Source organism: Manis javanica, chromosome 10, assembly GCF_040802235.1.
Source record: "Manis javanica isolate MJ-LG chromosome 10, MJ_LKY, whole genome shotgun sequence".
Taxonomy (NCBI): domain Eukaryota; kingdom Metazoa; phylum Chordata; class Mammalia; order Pholidota; family Manidae; genus Manis; species Manis javanica.
This window is the reverse complement of record NC_133165.1, coordinates 99,431,398-99,445,660: the sequence shown is the minus strand read 5'-3', so window position 1 is coordinate 99,445,660 and position 14,263 is coordinate 99,431,398. Positions and strand designations below refer to the sequence as shown.

The 14,263-nt window shown below is 34.3% G+C and overlaps 1 protein-coding gene across 5 annotated transcripts in view; it reads left to right on the top strand.

The window, feature by feature from the left end:
• BLTP3B (bridge-like lipid transfer protein family member 3B) overlaps positions 1-13,269 on the top strand; it is a 124,837-nt gene extending 111,568 nt beyond the window's left edge. For all 5 annotated transcript variants that reach the window (XM_073213684.1, XM_037023000.2, XM_037023003.2 and 2 more), the window contains 2 exons: positions 7,781-7,974; positions 9,629-13,269. In XM_073213684.1, the coding sequence (XP_073069785.1) occupies positions 7,781-7,974; positions 9,629-9,748 (314 nt within the window). In that variant the 3' untranslated portion in view covers positions 9,749-13,269. The remainder of the gene's footprint in view (positions 1-7,780; positions 7,975-9,628) is intronic.
• Positions 13,270-14,263: the final 994 nt, after the last annotated feature.

Here is a 14,263-nt window from a genome sequence, read left to right as displayed (position 1 = left end):
CATTGGGCTGATGGAAAAGTATGTTGGGCTATTCAGGATATTAGCATTGTACAAAATCAAGGTACTTTAAAGTAGTTTTCCATTGGGATGGGAAAGACATATTTTAAGCATAAACCAGTATACTTTGTTATATACAGTGTCATGTATCATTTCAATGTATTCTTTTTTAAAAATTTTTTTATTAAGGTATTATTAATATACACTCTTATGAAGGTTTCACATGAAAAAACAATGTGGTTACTACATTTACCCATATTATCAAGTCCCCACCCATACCCCAGTGCAGTCACAGTCCATCAGTGTAGGAAGATGCCACAGATTCACTGTTGCCTTCTCTGTGCTACACTGTTTTCCCCGTGACTCCCCACACCATGAGTACTAAACATATTACCCCTCAATCCCCTTCTCCCACCCTCCCACACCCCTCCCCTTTGGTAACTGCTAGTCCTTTCTTGGAGTCTGTGAGTCTGCTGCTATTTTGTTCCTTCAGTTTTGCTTCCTTGTTATACTCCACAAATGAGGGAAATCATTTTGCACTTGTCTTTCTCTTCCTAGCTTATTTCACTGAGCATAATGTCCTCCAGCTCCATCCATGTTGTTGCAAATGGTAGGATTTGTTTCTTTCTTATGGCTGAATAGTATTCCATTGTGTATATGTACCACATCTTCTTTATGCATTCATCTTCTGATGGACTCTTAGGTTGCTTCCATATCTTGACTATTGTCAGTAGTGCTGCAATAAACATAGGGGTGCATATGTCTTTCTGAATCTGCGAAGTTGTATTCTTATTTCAATGTATTCTTGAAAGCAGTGTCACAAAACAGATTTTTATCTTATGATGTGGATGTTAATTGCTTTAGGGTCTTTAATATATGAAGTATGCATTGTAATATGTAGTCTAATGTAACACACAGCTTGTGTAATAATATATGCATAAATATGACTTTAATACATCAGTCATGACAAACCAATATATAACAATTTTATTTGCTTAGCATTTAGAAGGGCTTTGGGGGAATGATCCAAATGGCCAAACTTTCTCAAAAAGCTCTTTTAAGAAATTTCAGGGTATGCAGTTTTCTTCCTCCTTGAAGCAGAGTTATGTAGCAAGCAGGGACATTCAAAGTAATCTAGTTAGTAGCTTTCAAAAACTAGTTGTAGGTGTTTGTTGCTGTGGTAGTGGCAGCTTACCTAGTATTTTCTTCACTCCTTCCTGTTCTAATGTATTCTAAAGTATTCTTACAGGTGCTCTGGATATGATTAAGTAAAGTCTGTAATGAAGGAACAGGTGTTTTATACCTTTTTTGCTGCTTATTATAGTACTTCACACTTCTTGGGAATGTCTTAAAAAAATACCAGTTTTTCAGTAAAGACTTTAAAGGAAAATGTCAGGTTATTTAGAAAATTACAAAGGTACACTGCAATTTCTTTCTTGCTCCAGTGAAACATGGCTAATTAGGTGACTATAAATGAGACTACAAATAAGAGAAAATGTTTGGTGTGTGTCTGTGTCTGTGTATTGTGTGTATATATACTGTGCCATCTGTTGTTAATTACTTTTGTATGAGTGTACTGGCTGTCTGCATTTTTCCCACCCAACACACCCAGAACTTGGCTACTCCCCTGTAGAACACTGGCCATGATGTCATCGAGTCTCAGCCAAAAGGGTTGTGAGGGAGGGACTAGTTCCCAGTAGACTGTACCAGAATACAGTGAGGGACACTGTATATTTAAATGGCTGTGAAAAGTTACTGTTTGCTATACATACCCGTAGAATTACTACCATAGTGCTTCCTAACTGGGAATGTAGGAAGATTTTTTTGATTACTAAGCCCAAAGAAAGGTATAAAACCTGAACTGTGAAAGGTATCTATATGACCAGAGAATTAAAATTAATACAAATCTTCTATCGGGATACACATAACTATTAATGAGCCTATATTTAAAGTCAGATATTTGTAGAGCACCTACTGGGGTACTAATAACAATGTTTCAGTAATGCTTTCCAGTTTATAAAGTTCTTTTACATTAAATATTAACTCATTTCATCCTTACCATAAGCCTTTGAGATAATTCAGGCAAGTATTCTCATCACCTTCGTTTTGCAAATGAAGAAACTGAATGACTTGTTCAAGATCAAAGAGCTAGAAGTCAAGTGGCAGAATGTGCACTAGGGAAAAAGTGTATGTTGCCGTGAGATGCTACACATTTCATCCACGAGGAGGCATGAATTTGTTCATCAAATTTTGTCCCAAAACTTGAAGGCAGCTCTTTTTTTTTAAATTAAGGTATCATTGATATACAGTCTTAAGAAGGTTTCACATGAGCAGTATGTTGGTTACAATATTCACCCATATTAGCAAGTTCCCCCCACCGACCCCATTGCAGTCACTGTCCATTAGTGTAGTAAGATGCTATAGAGTCACTACTTGTCTTCTCTGTGCTGTCTATACTTGAAAGTAGCTCTTTTAAAGTAAATAAAAGAAAAGAAGTCTTTCTGTACTAAGAGACTCCGGTTACCCCTATTGTTCACAGGTTCTGTTCCTTCCCATCCCTCTCCAAGTCTTTCCCATCTTTTTACCTTCTTCCTGACTCTTCCTGTTCCTGCCCTTCTCTCTCCCTGTACCTGTCCTCCACCTTACTTTTCCCTAATCTTTCCTCTGTGCATCCCCTTATCTGTACACCCCTCTTCCTTTCATCCATTCCTCCCTCCCTTTCTTCCACTCCCCATCTCTCTCTCCTTCCTTCTCTGGTATCTCATTCCTGCTTTCCCTTTCCCTATATTTCTTCTTCCCTTTTCTCCCTCTCCTCTTTCCTCTCTTCATCCTACCTCCCAATGATTGAAAGAAAATGGGTTTCAGAAGTGGTTGGTTAGTGTTGTTTTCATTATTCTTAAGATCTCCTGAGCAGTAAGACTCTCAATAGAATGGGTCACGGGTCCTCTGTTATCCTCACTACAGTCAGTGTTACTCGGCTTTTACTTGTAGTTCTTATTAGCACTCTTACGTCAGATTTCATTTAGAAGAAGATTTTTGCTCTTTTAAAAGTTTGAAAACTTAAGTATGTTATAAATCATTAATCAAGCAGTACTTTGGGGGTGTTACTAGTTTTTTTGAGGTTGTAAGAAGGGAAAACTTGGCTTTCCCATGATGCAGTACTTCAGGGTTTCTCTTAACAGTACCAAGCTGAGTGGTATGCTAATCTGAACCAATACAGCAGTTTTTGTAGTTGTCTTCCAGTTATATTACTAAAGCATAATTGTTACAAAACAGTATCATAAAAAGTAATGTCTGGTTTGAGATCAGTTAAATAAAGTGAAGTCAGGAATAGACCAAAACTCAACATGATGGCACTTACACATGTAGATAGAACTATTACATTTTATATATACAGTATAGGGGTGAAATTGATAGAACCATCATTGAGGGTAATTTGGCAATATGAACAAAAGCTTTAAAAATATTTTTATTCTTTGATTTACCTATCCACTCCTGAGAATCATTTTAAGGGGGAAAACTATATTGAGCAGATACCAGTCTTTTGTCTACTCAATGTAATTTGATTTGGTGACCTGCCATTCTCCCATATGATTTGTGTGGACCTGGCAATCATTGACCCTATCGCAAGTGGGAATAGGACCCAGCTTGATCAATCAAGAGATTCCAGCCCTGTGACACAGTGACTCGTACATGAGTTAGCTGTGACCCAAGTATTGTATCCTTTTTGTGAGTTGATAAGGACACAGAGGAGGGGTGACAGGCTATAAAACTTATTTGGGTCACCACTGGCTACCTCCACTGTCACATGATTAAGCCAACACAGAGGAAAAGAAAAGGGACCTGAAAAATAGAGTCAGATTCCTAAAAGGACACTCCTGAAGGCATCATAAGAATCACAGTGTCCAACCATGCCTAAAATACCATCACCTGGACTTCCCTGTTACAGAAAGGTACATTTCCTTTTTTAAAAACAAATTTGAGTTGGGCTTCTGTTCACTTGCAACCTAAAGTGCTCTGACTGTGAGAGCCAAGAAGTAAAATACATGTGTGTTGATGTGAAAGATATTCTGACTTGTTTTTTATAATTATTATTTGATAAAGGCATTTTTGAGATTTAATGCATATACCATACCATTCACCCAATTAATTTATACAATACAGTGATATTTAGTATGCTTACAAATGGTACAACCATGTCCACAGTTTTAGATAATTTTCATCCCCCTCAAAAACTCCCATACCTACTAGCAGTCTCTTCTCATTGTTTTCCCAGCCTTAAGCAACTTTTCATTTACTTTCTATCTCTATGGATTTGCCTATTTTGGACATTTCATATAAGTGGAATCATACAATATATGGTCTTTTGTGACTAGCTTCTTTAACTTAGTATAATATTTTTGAGGTTCATTCATGTTGTTACATGTATCAGTACTTCATTTCCTTTGTATGGTGAAGTAATTTTTCATTCTGTGGCCAACACTATATTTTATTTATCCATTCATCACCTGGTGGACATTTGGGTTCTTTCTACTTTTAGTCAGTGGTATTTTCATTATTATGGCTCTTATGGGTTATACTGCTCTCACATTCATGTATAAGTTTTCATTTCTCTTGGATATATAATAGTGGAATAACTGGGATATATGGTAACTCTATGTTTAACCATTTAAGGAACTGCTGGACTGTTTTTCAAAGTGGCTGCACCGTTCTACATTTTTATCATTAGCCATGTATGAGGGTTCCAACTCTACATCTTTGTCAGCATTTTTATTAACTGACTTTTTGATTATAGGCATCCTAGTGGGTATGAAGTGGTATATCACTTAAGTTTTTGATCTACACTTCCCTAATGGCTAATGATGTCAGGCATATTTTCATATCTTTATTAGCCATTTGTATATGTTTGGAGAAATGCCCATTCACATCCTTTGCCTATTTTTTGAATGGGCTGTCTTTTTATTGTTGAGTTGTAAGAATTCTTTGTATATTGTAGAAATAAGTCCCTTATTAAATATATGATTTGAAAATATTTTCTTCTGTGGGGTGTCTTTTATATTTTCGATAGAGTCCTTTGAAGCATAAATTTTTTTCTGTTGAAATGGAGTATAGCTTATCTGTTTTTGCTTTTGTCACTTTTGTTTCTTTCGTGCTTTTGATGTCATATCTAAAATCCATTGCCAGATCTAAAGTCATGAAGATTTACCCCATGTTTTAAGAGTTTTGTAGAATTGTTCTTAAATATAGGTGTTTGATCCATTTGAGTTAATTTTTTTATTTGGTGTGTGGGTAAGAACCAGGAACACATGGGTTTATTTCTGGACTCTCAATTCTATTCCATTTATCTATGTATCCTTGTGTGAGTAGAATGCTCTCTTGGTTATCAGCTTGCTTTGGAGTACAGTTTGAAATCAGGAAGTGTGAGTCCTCTTAACTTTATTATTCTTAATTTCATTTTTTGATTGTTCATTACAAGTGTTTAGACTACAGTTGATTTTTGTATATTGACCTTATACCCTGCAACATTGCTGAATTCATCCTTGGTTCTAAGAGTTTTTTGTTGGATTCTTCAGTTTTTTTCTATATACAAGATCTTGTCATCTGTGAACAGAGATGGTTTAACTTCTTCCTTTCTAATCTGGATGACTTTTATGTATTTTTCTTGCCTGATTACCTTCTCTAGAGACTTTATGGCAGTGCTGAATAAAAGTGGTGAGAGTAAATATCTTTATCTTATATCTGATCTTAAGGGAAAAGCATCCAGTCTTTTACCATTAATTATGATATTAACTGTGGGTTTTTTGTAGATGTCCTTTATCAGAGGAGTTTGCTGAGGTTTTTTTATCATGAGAAAGCATTTGATTATTTATTTATTTATTTGTTTATTTTTGAGGTCACCAAATATTTATTGCACATCAAAATGTTCTTACATAACAGTTTTGGGTGAAAAGTTTAATATTTTAAATCTTCTTTATGTATTTGAATTTTATAAATTTATTAAAATGAATATGTGCATAAAAAATAGAAAAAACAAAATTATGTGCTCCCTGTATGACTTATAAATGCTCATTTTTTGGTTTTGTTTTTTTAAAATTTTTTATTAAGGTATGATTGATATACACTCTTATGAAGGTTTCACATGAAAAAACAATGTGGTTACTACATTTACCCATATTATCAAGTCCCCACCCATACCCCAATGCAGTCACTGTCCGTCAGTGCAGCAAGATGCCAGAGCTCCACTCTGTGCCTTCTCTGTGATACACTGTTCTCCCATGATCCCCCACACCATGGGTACTAAACACAATACCCCTCAGTCCCCTTCTCCCTCTCTCCCCACCTGCCCTCCCACACCCCTCCCCTTTGGTAACCACTAGTTCAGAGAAAGCATTTGATTTTATCAGGTGTTTTTTTCTCCATCTGCTGAGATGATCATGTGGTATTTGTTTTATTTTATTGTATCTATATGGTCTATTACATTAGTTGATTTAAAAATCAACTAACATTTCTGGGGTAAATCCTACTTGGACATGATGTGTAAGAATTTTTATATATTGCTGGATTCAGTTTGCTAGCATTTTGTTGAGGATTTTTGTGCTCATGTTCATAAGCATAGAGATTTTAGTTTTGTTTTATTGTGGTTTCTTTGGTTTTAGAATCATAGTAATACTGGCTTTGAGAAATGCTCCTCATCTATTTTTTGTTATTAATTCTTTAAATGTTTGGAAGAATTCACAACTGAAGCCCTCTGGACCTGGGATTTTCTTTGTGCCTAGGTTTTTTGATTACTGGCTCAGTCTCTTACCTGCTATACATTTACTCTCATTGTCTATTTCTTCTTTAGTTGTTTTGGTAGTTTGTGTCTTCTGCAAATTTTTGTTTCATGTGAGTTATCTAATTTATTAGCATACAGTTGTTCATAGTATTTTTAACCATTTGTATTTCTGTAAGTTTAATAGTGATGTCTCCTTTTTCATCTCTTTTTCTAGCAATTTTTCATTTTTTTTTGTAAATCTGAAGTTACATTGATACTATCTTTTCAGTGAACAAGACTCTTGCTTTATTTAGTTATTCATTCATTTGTCCTTCCTTTTTTCCTTCCTTCCTTACTTCACCCTTCCAATGTCTGTGTATGTCTCTGAATCATTGGTATTTATGAGGAATGTATGTGTGCATATATCGCCAGTCTCTCTGTGTTCCCTTTTCTATTTTTTAGAAGTACAGTTGATAATATACAATATTATATTGGTGTCAGTTGTACAACATAGTGATTCAACAATTATATACGTTACTAAATGCTCACCACAATAAGTGTAGTTATCAACTGTCAACACAAAAAGATATTGCATTGTATAACACAGAGAAGACAAGTAGTGATTCTATAGCATCTTACTACACTGATGGACAGTGACTGTAACAGGGTATGTTGGGGGGGCTTGGTGATGGGGGGAGTCTAGTAAACATCATGTTCCTCATGTAATTGTAGATTAATGATACAAAAAAAAGATATTGCAATATTATTGACATATTCCCTGTGCTGTTATTTATTTTATAATTGGAAGTTGATTTGCATTTATTTCCTTGATGATTAGTGATGTCAAGCATCTTTTCATGTGTCTGTTGGCCAGGTTTTGGCTTTATAGATGTCCTCTATTGTTTTTCTATTTCATAATAACATCTTCATACTAGTAGACATAGATTCATTTTTAAGTTAGTGTTTCAGAGTAGAACTTAAGATTTTTCAAGTATTTGGAAATGTTATCTAAGCATTTTATTTGTTCAGATTCTCAGGTGCTTAACACTGGAAATGATTTGAAAGAATATGTCAAACGTGATTCAGTGCTGCTCACCAGTGAAAAGTATGATGGGAAGAAACAACACAGTGTCACTCAAGCTACTCAGACAAGTCCAGAGATTCTTTGGCCTTCACAGTCAGTTAACTTTCCTGAGGACTCCTTTGACTTTACCAGGGAACAGGTAATGGGGAATTAATTCATTCTCATGCAGTTTCAGCAATTAAAATAAGTATTAGACACTTAGTAGTTAAAGCATTATTTATCTATTTAAATTATATTTATTGAGTGCCTTTTATGTGCCCAGGCATTATGTTAGATGCTGTGGGTATAGTGTTGAGCAAGATAGGGGACATCCCCAGCCTTCAGGGAGGTTACAGTCCAGTGGAAAGACAGAGTAATAACTGTGGGAGATGGCCAGTTTCTGGAATCTAAGAAGACTTCCTGCAGGATATATTCATTTTGTTGGCTTATTTTCAAGTTGCAAAAGTATTATAACATTTCAGGACATTGGGAAAATATTTTAAAACAACCTTAATATAGTCTAGCCTCCTGTAGTGTTATCAGTATTTTTTAAATCTTTCCTCTCAGTCCCATTTCCATAATTTTTCTAAATAATTATTATTCTCTTATGTTTATGCTATATTTTCCTTCTACTTATTGTTTAACAAATATTTTCTCATACTGCTACATACGCTTCATATTTTTAATGGAAGAATATATGGATGTGGATAAACTGTCATTTCTAAACATTCCTTTTAACATTTGTTAACATTTGAGTTGCTTCTTGTTTTGCCATTATAAATAAATAAAATGTCGAGCAGAATTTTAATTGTCTATAATAGAACCACAGAATGAGGTCATTCATCTGTTCAAGAGGATTTGTTGAGTGTTAGCGCTGAGCTGCAAATGTAGAATTGAACAGTATACATCCCTGTCTTTTAAAAAACTCAAGTCTAGTGAGAAAGAAAGGAATGTGCACCCAGTGGTCACAACATACTGTGTCAGGTGCTATACTAGAGATTGGGGAATTGTAGTGATACCCAGCTTGGGCCATAACACAAGAATCCTTGAGCTGGAACTGAAAGAAGTCTGAGAACTCTGAAATTAAATGCATATATTTTAATGTATCTGTGCAAATGAATTTTTTTCTGGGGAAAAATACTTGAGTGTTATCTTCATAGTTAGGGGTTAGGGAATCTATCTAAGAGGATAAAGTACTTAACCTAGGTCTTAAGGTGAAGGAAGACTTGTCCATCTAGATCAAATGTCTAATGAAATATTCGAATGGGATCTGGAACTGAAGAGAGAAGTTTATGCTGGATCATACTATATAATAATTGGAGCCACAGGAATAGAAGAGATTATCTGAGGGAGTGAACCAAGTGATAAGGGATAATGACCAAACATGGAATACAGTAGGATATTAAAATACGTATTCTTAAAGAGCAGAGAAAAAGATGAAGGTTCATAGGTGGAGAAGGATAAACATGAAAGAGCTGTAGCATAGAGCAAAAAAGGAGACAGGTTGAGGAACAAGGGGCAAATCAGCAGTGTCTAAAGCCACGCGGCCTGGGGAAATTGAAATTAAGGTCACTGTTAGGTTTGGATAGTAGGAGTTAATCAGTATTTTGAATCATTAGGTCAAAACTTACAAATATTTTTGAGTATTCAAAATGTGTTTCCAGATAGCTTCTCAAAGCAGTTTTCAACTTAAGTACACCTTCATCAACATTGGGGATTTTTCTTGTTCCAAGTGTCACACCTGTAGATACTATGGAGTCTATAATTTCTGAAAATCATTAAATTCTCTTATTTTCCATATTTTATCATTTCAGCTCATGGAAGAGAATGAATCTCTTAAACAGGAGTTAGCTAAAGCTAAAACGGCTCTTGCAGAGGCTTACTTGGAAAAAGATGCACTACTTCATTATATAAAGAAGATGACAGTTGAATAGCAGGCGTGGCAGTCAAAAATTCTTTTAAACCTCTGCTGTAGGGGGTTTATATTTATAATGTTATTTTACCAATTAGTGGAAGACTCCTTGTCATGAAGAGACAGTAAAATGGAATGGAATGTGGTGAAAAGTGACTATTCCAAAGCCAGTTTAGAAAGTATTAGGTACGCGCATTGCAATCTTTTGATTGTTTTGTATTTGGGGGCTCAACCGTCTTTTAAACTGGTATGACACAGGGAAGCCAATACATACTGTAAAATAATTATATGCCTAATGAAAAAAAGATACCATTTCCTAATTTTGATAATCACATTATAGACATTTTTTTTAAAGAAAAATGAAAACCTATTGTGTTCTCACAGATTGCTGAATTTATTTATCACTATTTGTTAATAATGTACTATTATTTACAAAGATTCATATGCTTTTAGGGCTAATGTAATATAAAAGTAGGCTTACATTTTAAGTGTTATTAAAATTATGTACTTAAATCTATAATTATTTAATTACTGTAAAGTGCAATCAGATTAATAAATTATGTAAGTACTGGGTTTGAAAATTCTGGAAAATCTTCACCCTACTGAACTTATAAAGTAACTTGAAATGTGAAATAGAAATCATTTTAAATGATGGGTAAACTGTTAAATTGAAGCTATAATTTTCAACAAAAAGATGCTACAAATGTAAAAATAAAAAGCACAAACTCAAAAATCAAAAAATATTAAGAGTATATGGCCAGCTGATTTACAAACTTGTACATTCCTTTAAACATTTATTATTAGAAGTAAAAGAGTAATTTATCCTGCTAAATTTGGCAGCATTTGTTAACTACATGAATTTTAACTATGTTACTTCTTTACCTCCATCTTTCCTCTATTTAAGGAAGGAAATGTTTTCAGAGAATTTTCTTTTCATATACATAAAACAATTTCATACCATTCTTACAGTATCATATTAGGTAGATGTTTGCACATATTGAATTTATAAAGCTAGTTTTGACTAAAGTTCTATGTGACATCTTCTGTAAGAATAATTGGTAATTTTAAATTCTATTTTCTAGGGATTAAGATTGAAACCAGCATGAGAGAGAATATCAGTCATGCATTATGAAATAAAAGTTTGATTTGAAATACATTTCTGATAGAACTAAATGAAGTGAAGTCTATTCTAAAATCCACTTTCTTAAAACAAATACATCTAAGATACAGCATGAAAGGTCAGGCTAGTCTTTCTCTAAGGTACTGGAAAATCTTAAGCCACATTATGATATGTTATGGTGCTGTGCTTGTTTGGCATGACATAGCTATCCCTTTATCTGAGTATCTGGATGAAACTTTGTGTTTCAATTAAATTATGTGTTGGAGTGATTTAGATTTTATTGAAAATAGTACAGGCCTTTTTTTCCCTTCGATAACATCCATTTTCTTTGATGCTATTTAAAACTACAGACACTGTTTTGGGAGCTAAGTAGCAAAGAACATTAAATTGTTAATAATTTTACCTCAGTAATAAACCATGTTAATCTAAAACATATGAGTCTTAGATTAACAGATACGGTTCTAATTAAAGATTTCAAGTATATAGCTTATATTTTTAGATTACTTTGATTTATAGGTACATATTCTACAATAACAGTCTATAATAGATAAGCAAAGTTGGTGGGACATTCACTTCCAGAGTTGACAACGTTTCTCAGGATCGACCTATTTGCTCCATATAAAATTTTAATTTATGGTATTGTTTCGTGTTATAGAAGCTGAATATTTTCCTTATGCCTCTTTGATGTATTTGGCATTCTCAAGAAAATCATAGAAGCAGTAGAGAGGATGATAATATGGATATGCGCATTCTGTATGCTTTGTTGGATTTTTAAAAATTTACAGTGACTACTATTTTTATAAAGATTTAAAATTCATAGAAACACTTCCAAAAACATATCTCATGTAAGTTCCACAACAAACCTGGGAGGTAGGTATTATTTACATTTTATAAGTTAAATAAACTCCAAGACTCAGAAAGAGCCAGTGACTTGACTGAAATCACAATAACCTGCTCTTTTGACTGAAATCCCAGTATATGCTTTTATTTTACCTTAGTCATTAATTCACAGAGGTGGGGAGAGGAATCATTACTGTCTTTTAACTGTTTTTCTTTTAAAGATGAAATATACTTTTAATAGTGTTCATCTATCATGTGTGTGTATATTATTTAAACTAGTTAAAAGATAGTGGGAACATTTTTGTTGAACTAAGTTAACCCTATCCACCTTTTTAGCAGCATGAGAAATGTAGGGATAATCCTATAATAAATTTACCAGAGGTTTTAAATGACTAAAAATTAGAAATAAAATTGCCATATCTTGATCTGCCCTCTTGATTCACCCCCAGAGGAAAGAAATGATAATTATGTTTTGCTTTTTAGTTTCATATATGTCAAAAATATTTTTGTGGTATCTTGTACTTTTTTTCTTCTCTCATTTTATCCTAGAATATCATAAGACCACTATGTGATACTAGTTGTGATGAAGCACTATTTTTATTTAAGCCATGTGAGAATGGCTCTGTGTGATGGCAGGCGAAAAACATGTGGAAAAATTAACCAGAAATTGCTTTTTGAGTTTTATTGTAGTTATTACTATTCAGTACTTGACTACAGGAGTTGTAAATTCCTCTTTAACAAGTTTTAGTAAACCCCAGTCTCATCAAGGCATCTTCCATTTCTGTGAATGGCACCACCATCACTTTGTTCCCAGCCTAATAACCTGGAACTCATCTTAGACACTTTCCCATCCTTAACTGTGTCATGTCCCCTGCTCCCCACCCCCATCAATTCATTACCAGGTCCTGTCATTTTACCTCTCAAATCTGTCTACTCTGCACTTCCCACCATCTCCCTAATCTAAGCTGTCATCAGCACCTTTTGCCCACATTGCTGCATTGGGCTCCTGACTGGTCTTCCTACAGTTGCTCTGGCCCTCCTCTCATTCATTCTCTGTACAGCAGGCAGAACTCTCTTTTTTGAAGTGCAATTTTAATCAAGGCAACCCACCTATCCCTGTTCTTCAAAGTCACATATATCAGGGCTATTATTTACTTAATGGGGTAATTCTGAGCATCCGAAGAGTTGATGTCTTAAAACATGAAAGACAGTGCTGGCACATCATCTTAAGCACACAGTAGAGGTTATTGTTACTGCTGCTTATGTTTCAGTTACTTTGTGTTCTACCTTCATTGCACTTTAAATAATCTGGAATAAGTGAGAACTACCGTGCTTCTCCCACAGTAGAAATATCTTCATGCTGTTCCTTTGACTTGAATTGTTTCCCTGTTAATTTTCTAGCTAATTGCTATTTGTCTTTCAGTTTCGGCTCATTCATCACGTCCTCAGGAAAGCATTCCTTAATTTCTGTCACAGAGTAAGATCCACTCTCTACATTGTCATATGAACACATGCCTCTACTTAGCATGGAACACCTTCATAATTTTATGTGTGTTTGATTAATACAGATGTAAACCCCATGAGGATGGGAATTGTGTTTTGTTGTCATTGCTCAATTTTGTATTATGTGTCATACAGTGCCTAGCACATAGTAGATGCTCAGTAAACTTATTGAAAGAATAAAATGAATGGATGAGGTATCAAGGTGGTAGTAGTTATTAAGAGAGACTCCTTGAGTCCACAGGGAAAGAAAAAGGTGGGGAATAGATACATTTGGTATACTGTCTTCTTCAGAATTTTGAATATCTGAACTTAAAGTTGATTTATCACAAACCATCACAAACACAAAATTAGCACGTCACATTATAAAACTGTTAAGGTGCCAGAATGTCATCTGGCTTTAATTGTAACATATGGTGTTGTGGCTGTCAAAATCTGCCAGTTCTATCAGCTAAACAAAATGGAAATAAGGCCAAAAGAGTAGTGGCTGAAATAGTTTTTGATTTTGAGAAATTGATAGACAGGATCAGTTGTGCCTAATTCCTTGAAGTGCAAACAATGTTACTTTAGCTTGCACCTAGAGATGCTAAGGAAAGTAAATTTCCTTTAAGAATATGTAAAATACCAAAAGTTGGCATTACACAGGATATAGAAACACTAAAGCAACAATGTTTTTAAAACACTAACTTTTTGATAAATTTTAATACTTAATTTATTTTTTGCTGCCTTTTTTGAGAAATAACAAAAATTAAGGTAGCGTGCAGCAAAAATGTAAGCATGATGGATTTTGTAAGCTGTTAGATACTACCTAATGAATAACCATAAAGTGGAGCGAAATTTATGTACAGCCTGAAATTCAGCCTGTGTGTTGCCAACACAACTGTGTAGTCTTGGCAAGTTTGAGAATTTGAAACTCTTTTAAGAAATATGAAATCAACGTCTTTTTTTCTATTTTTGTAATAGAATGTGCTACAATTTTTTGGCCTTGGAAAGAACACATGTCACTAAATAACCAATAAAGAGTAAACTGGGTTTTAAAAGATTCGGAAACCATTTAGAGAAAAAGGCAACACTTCA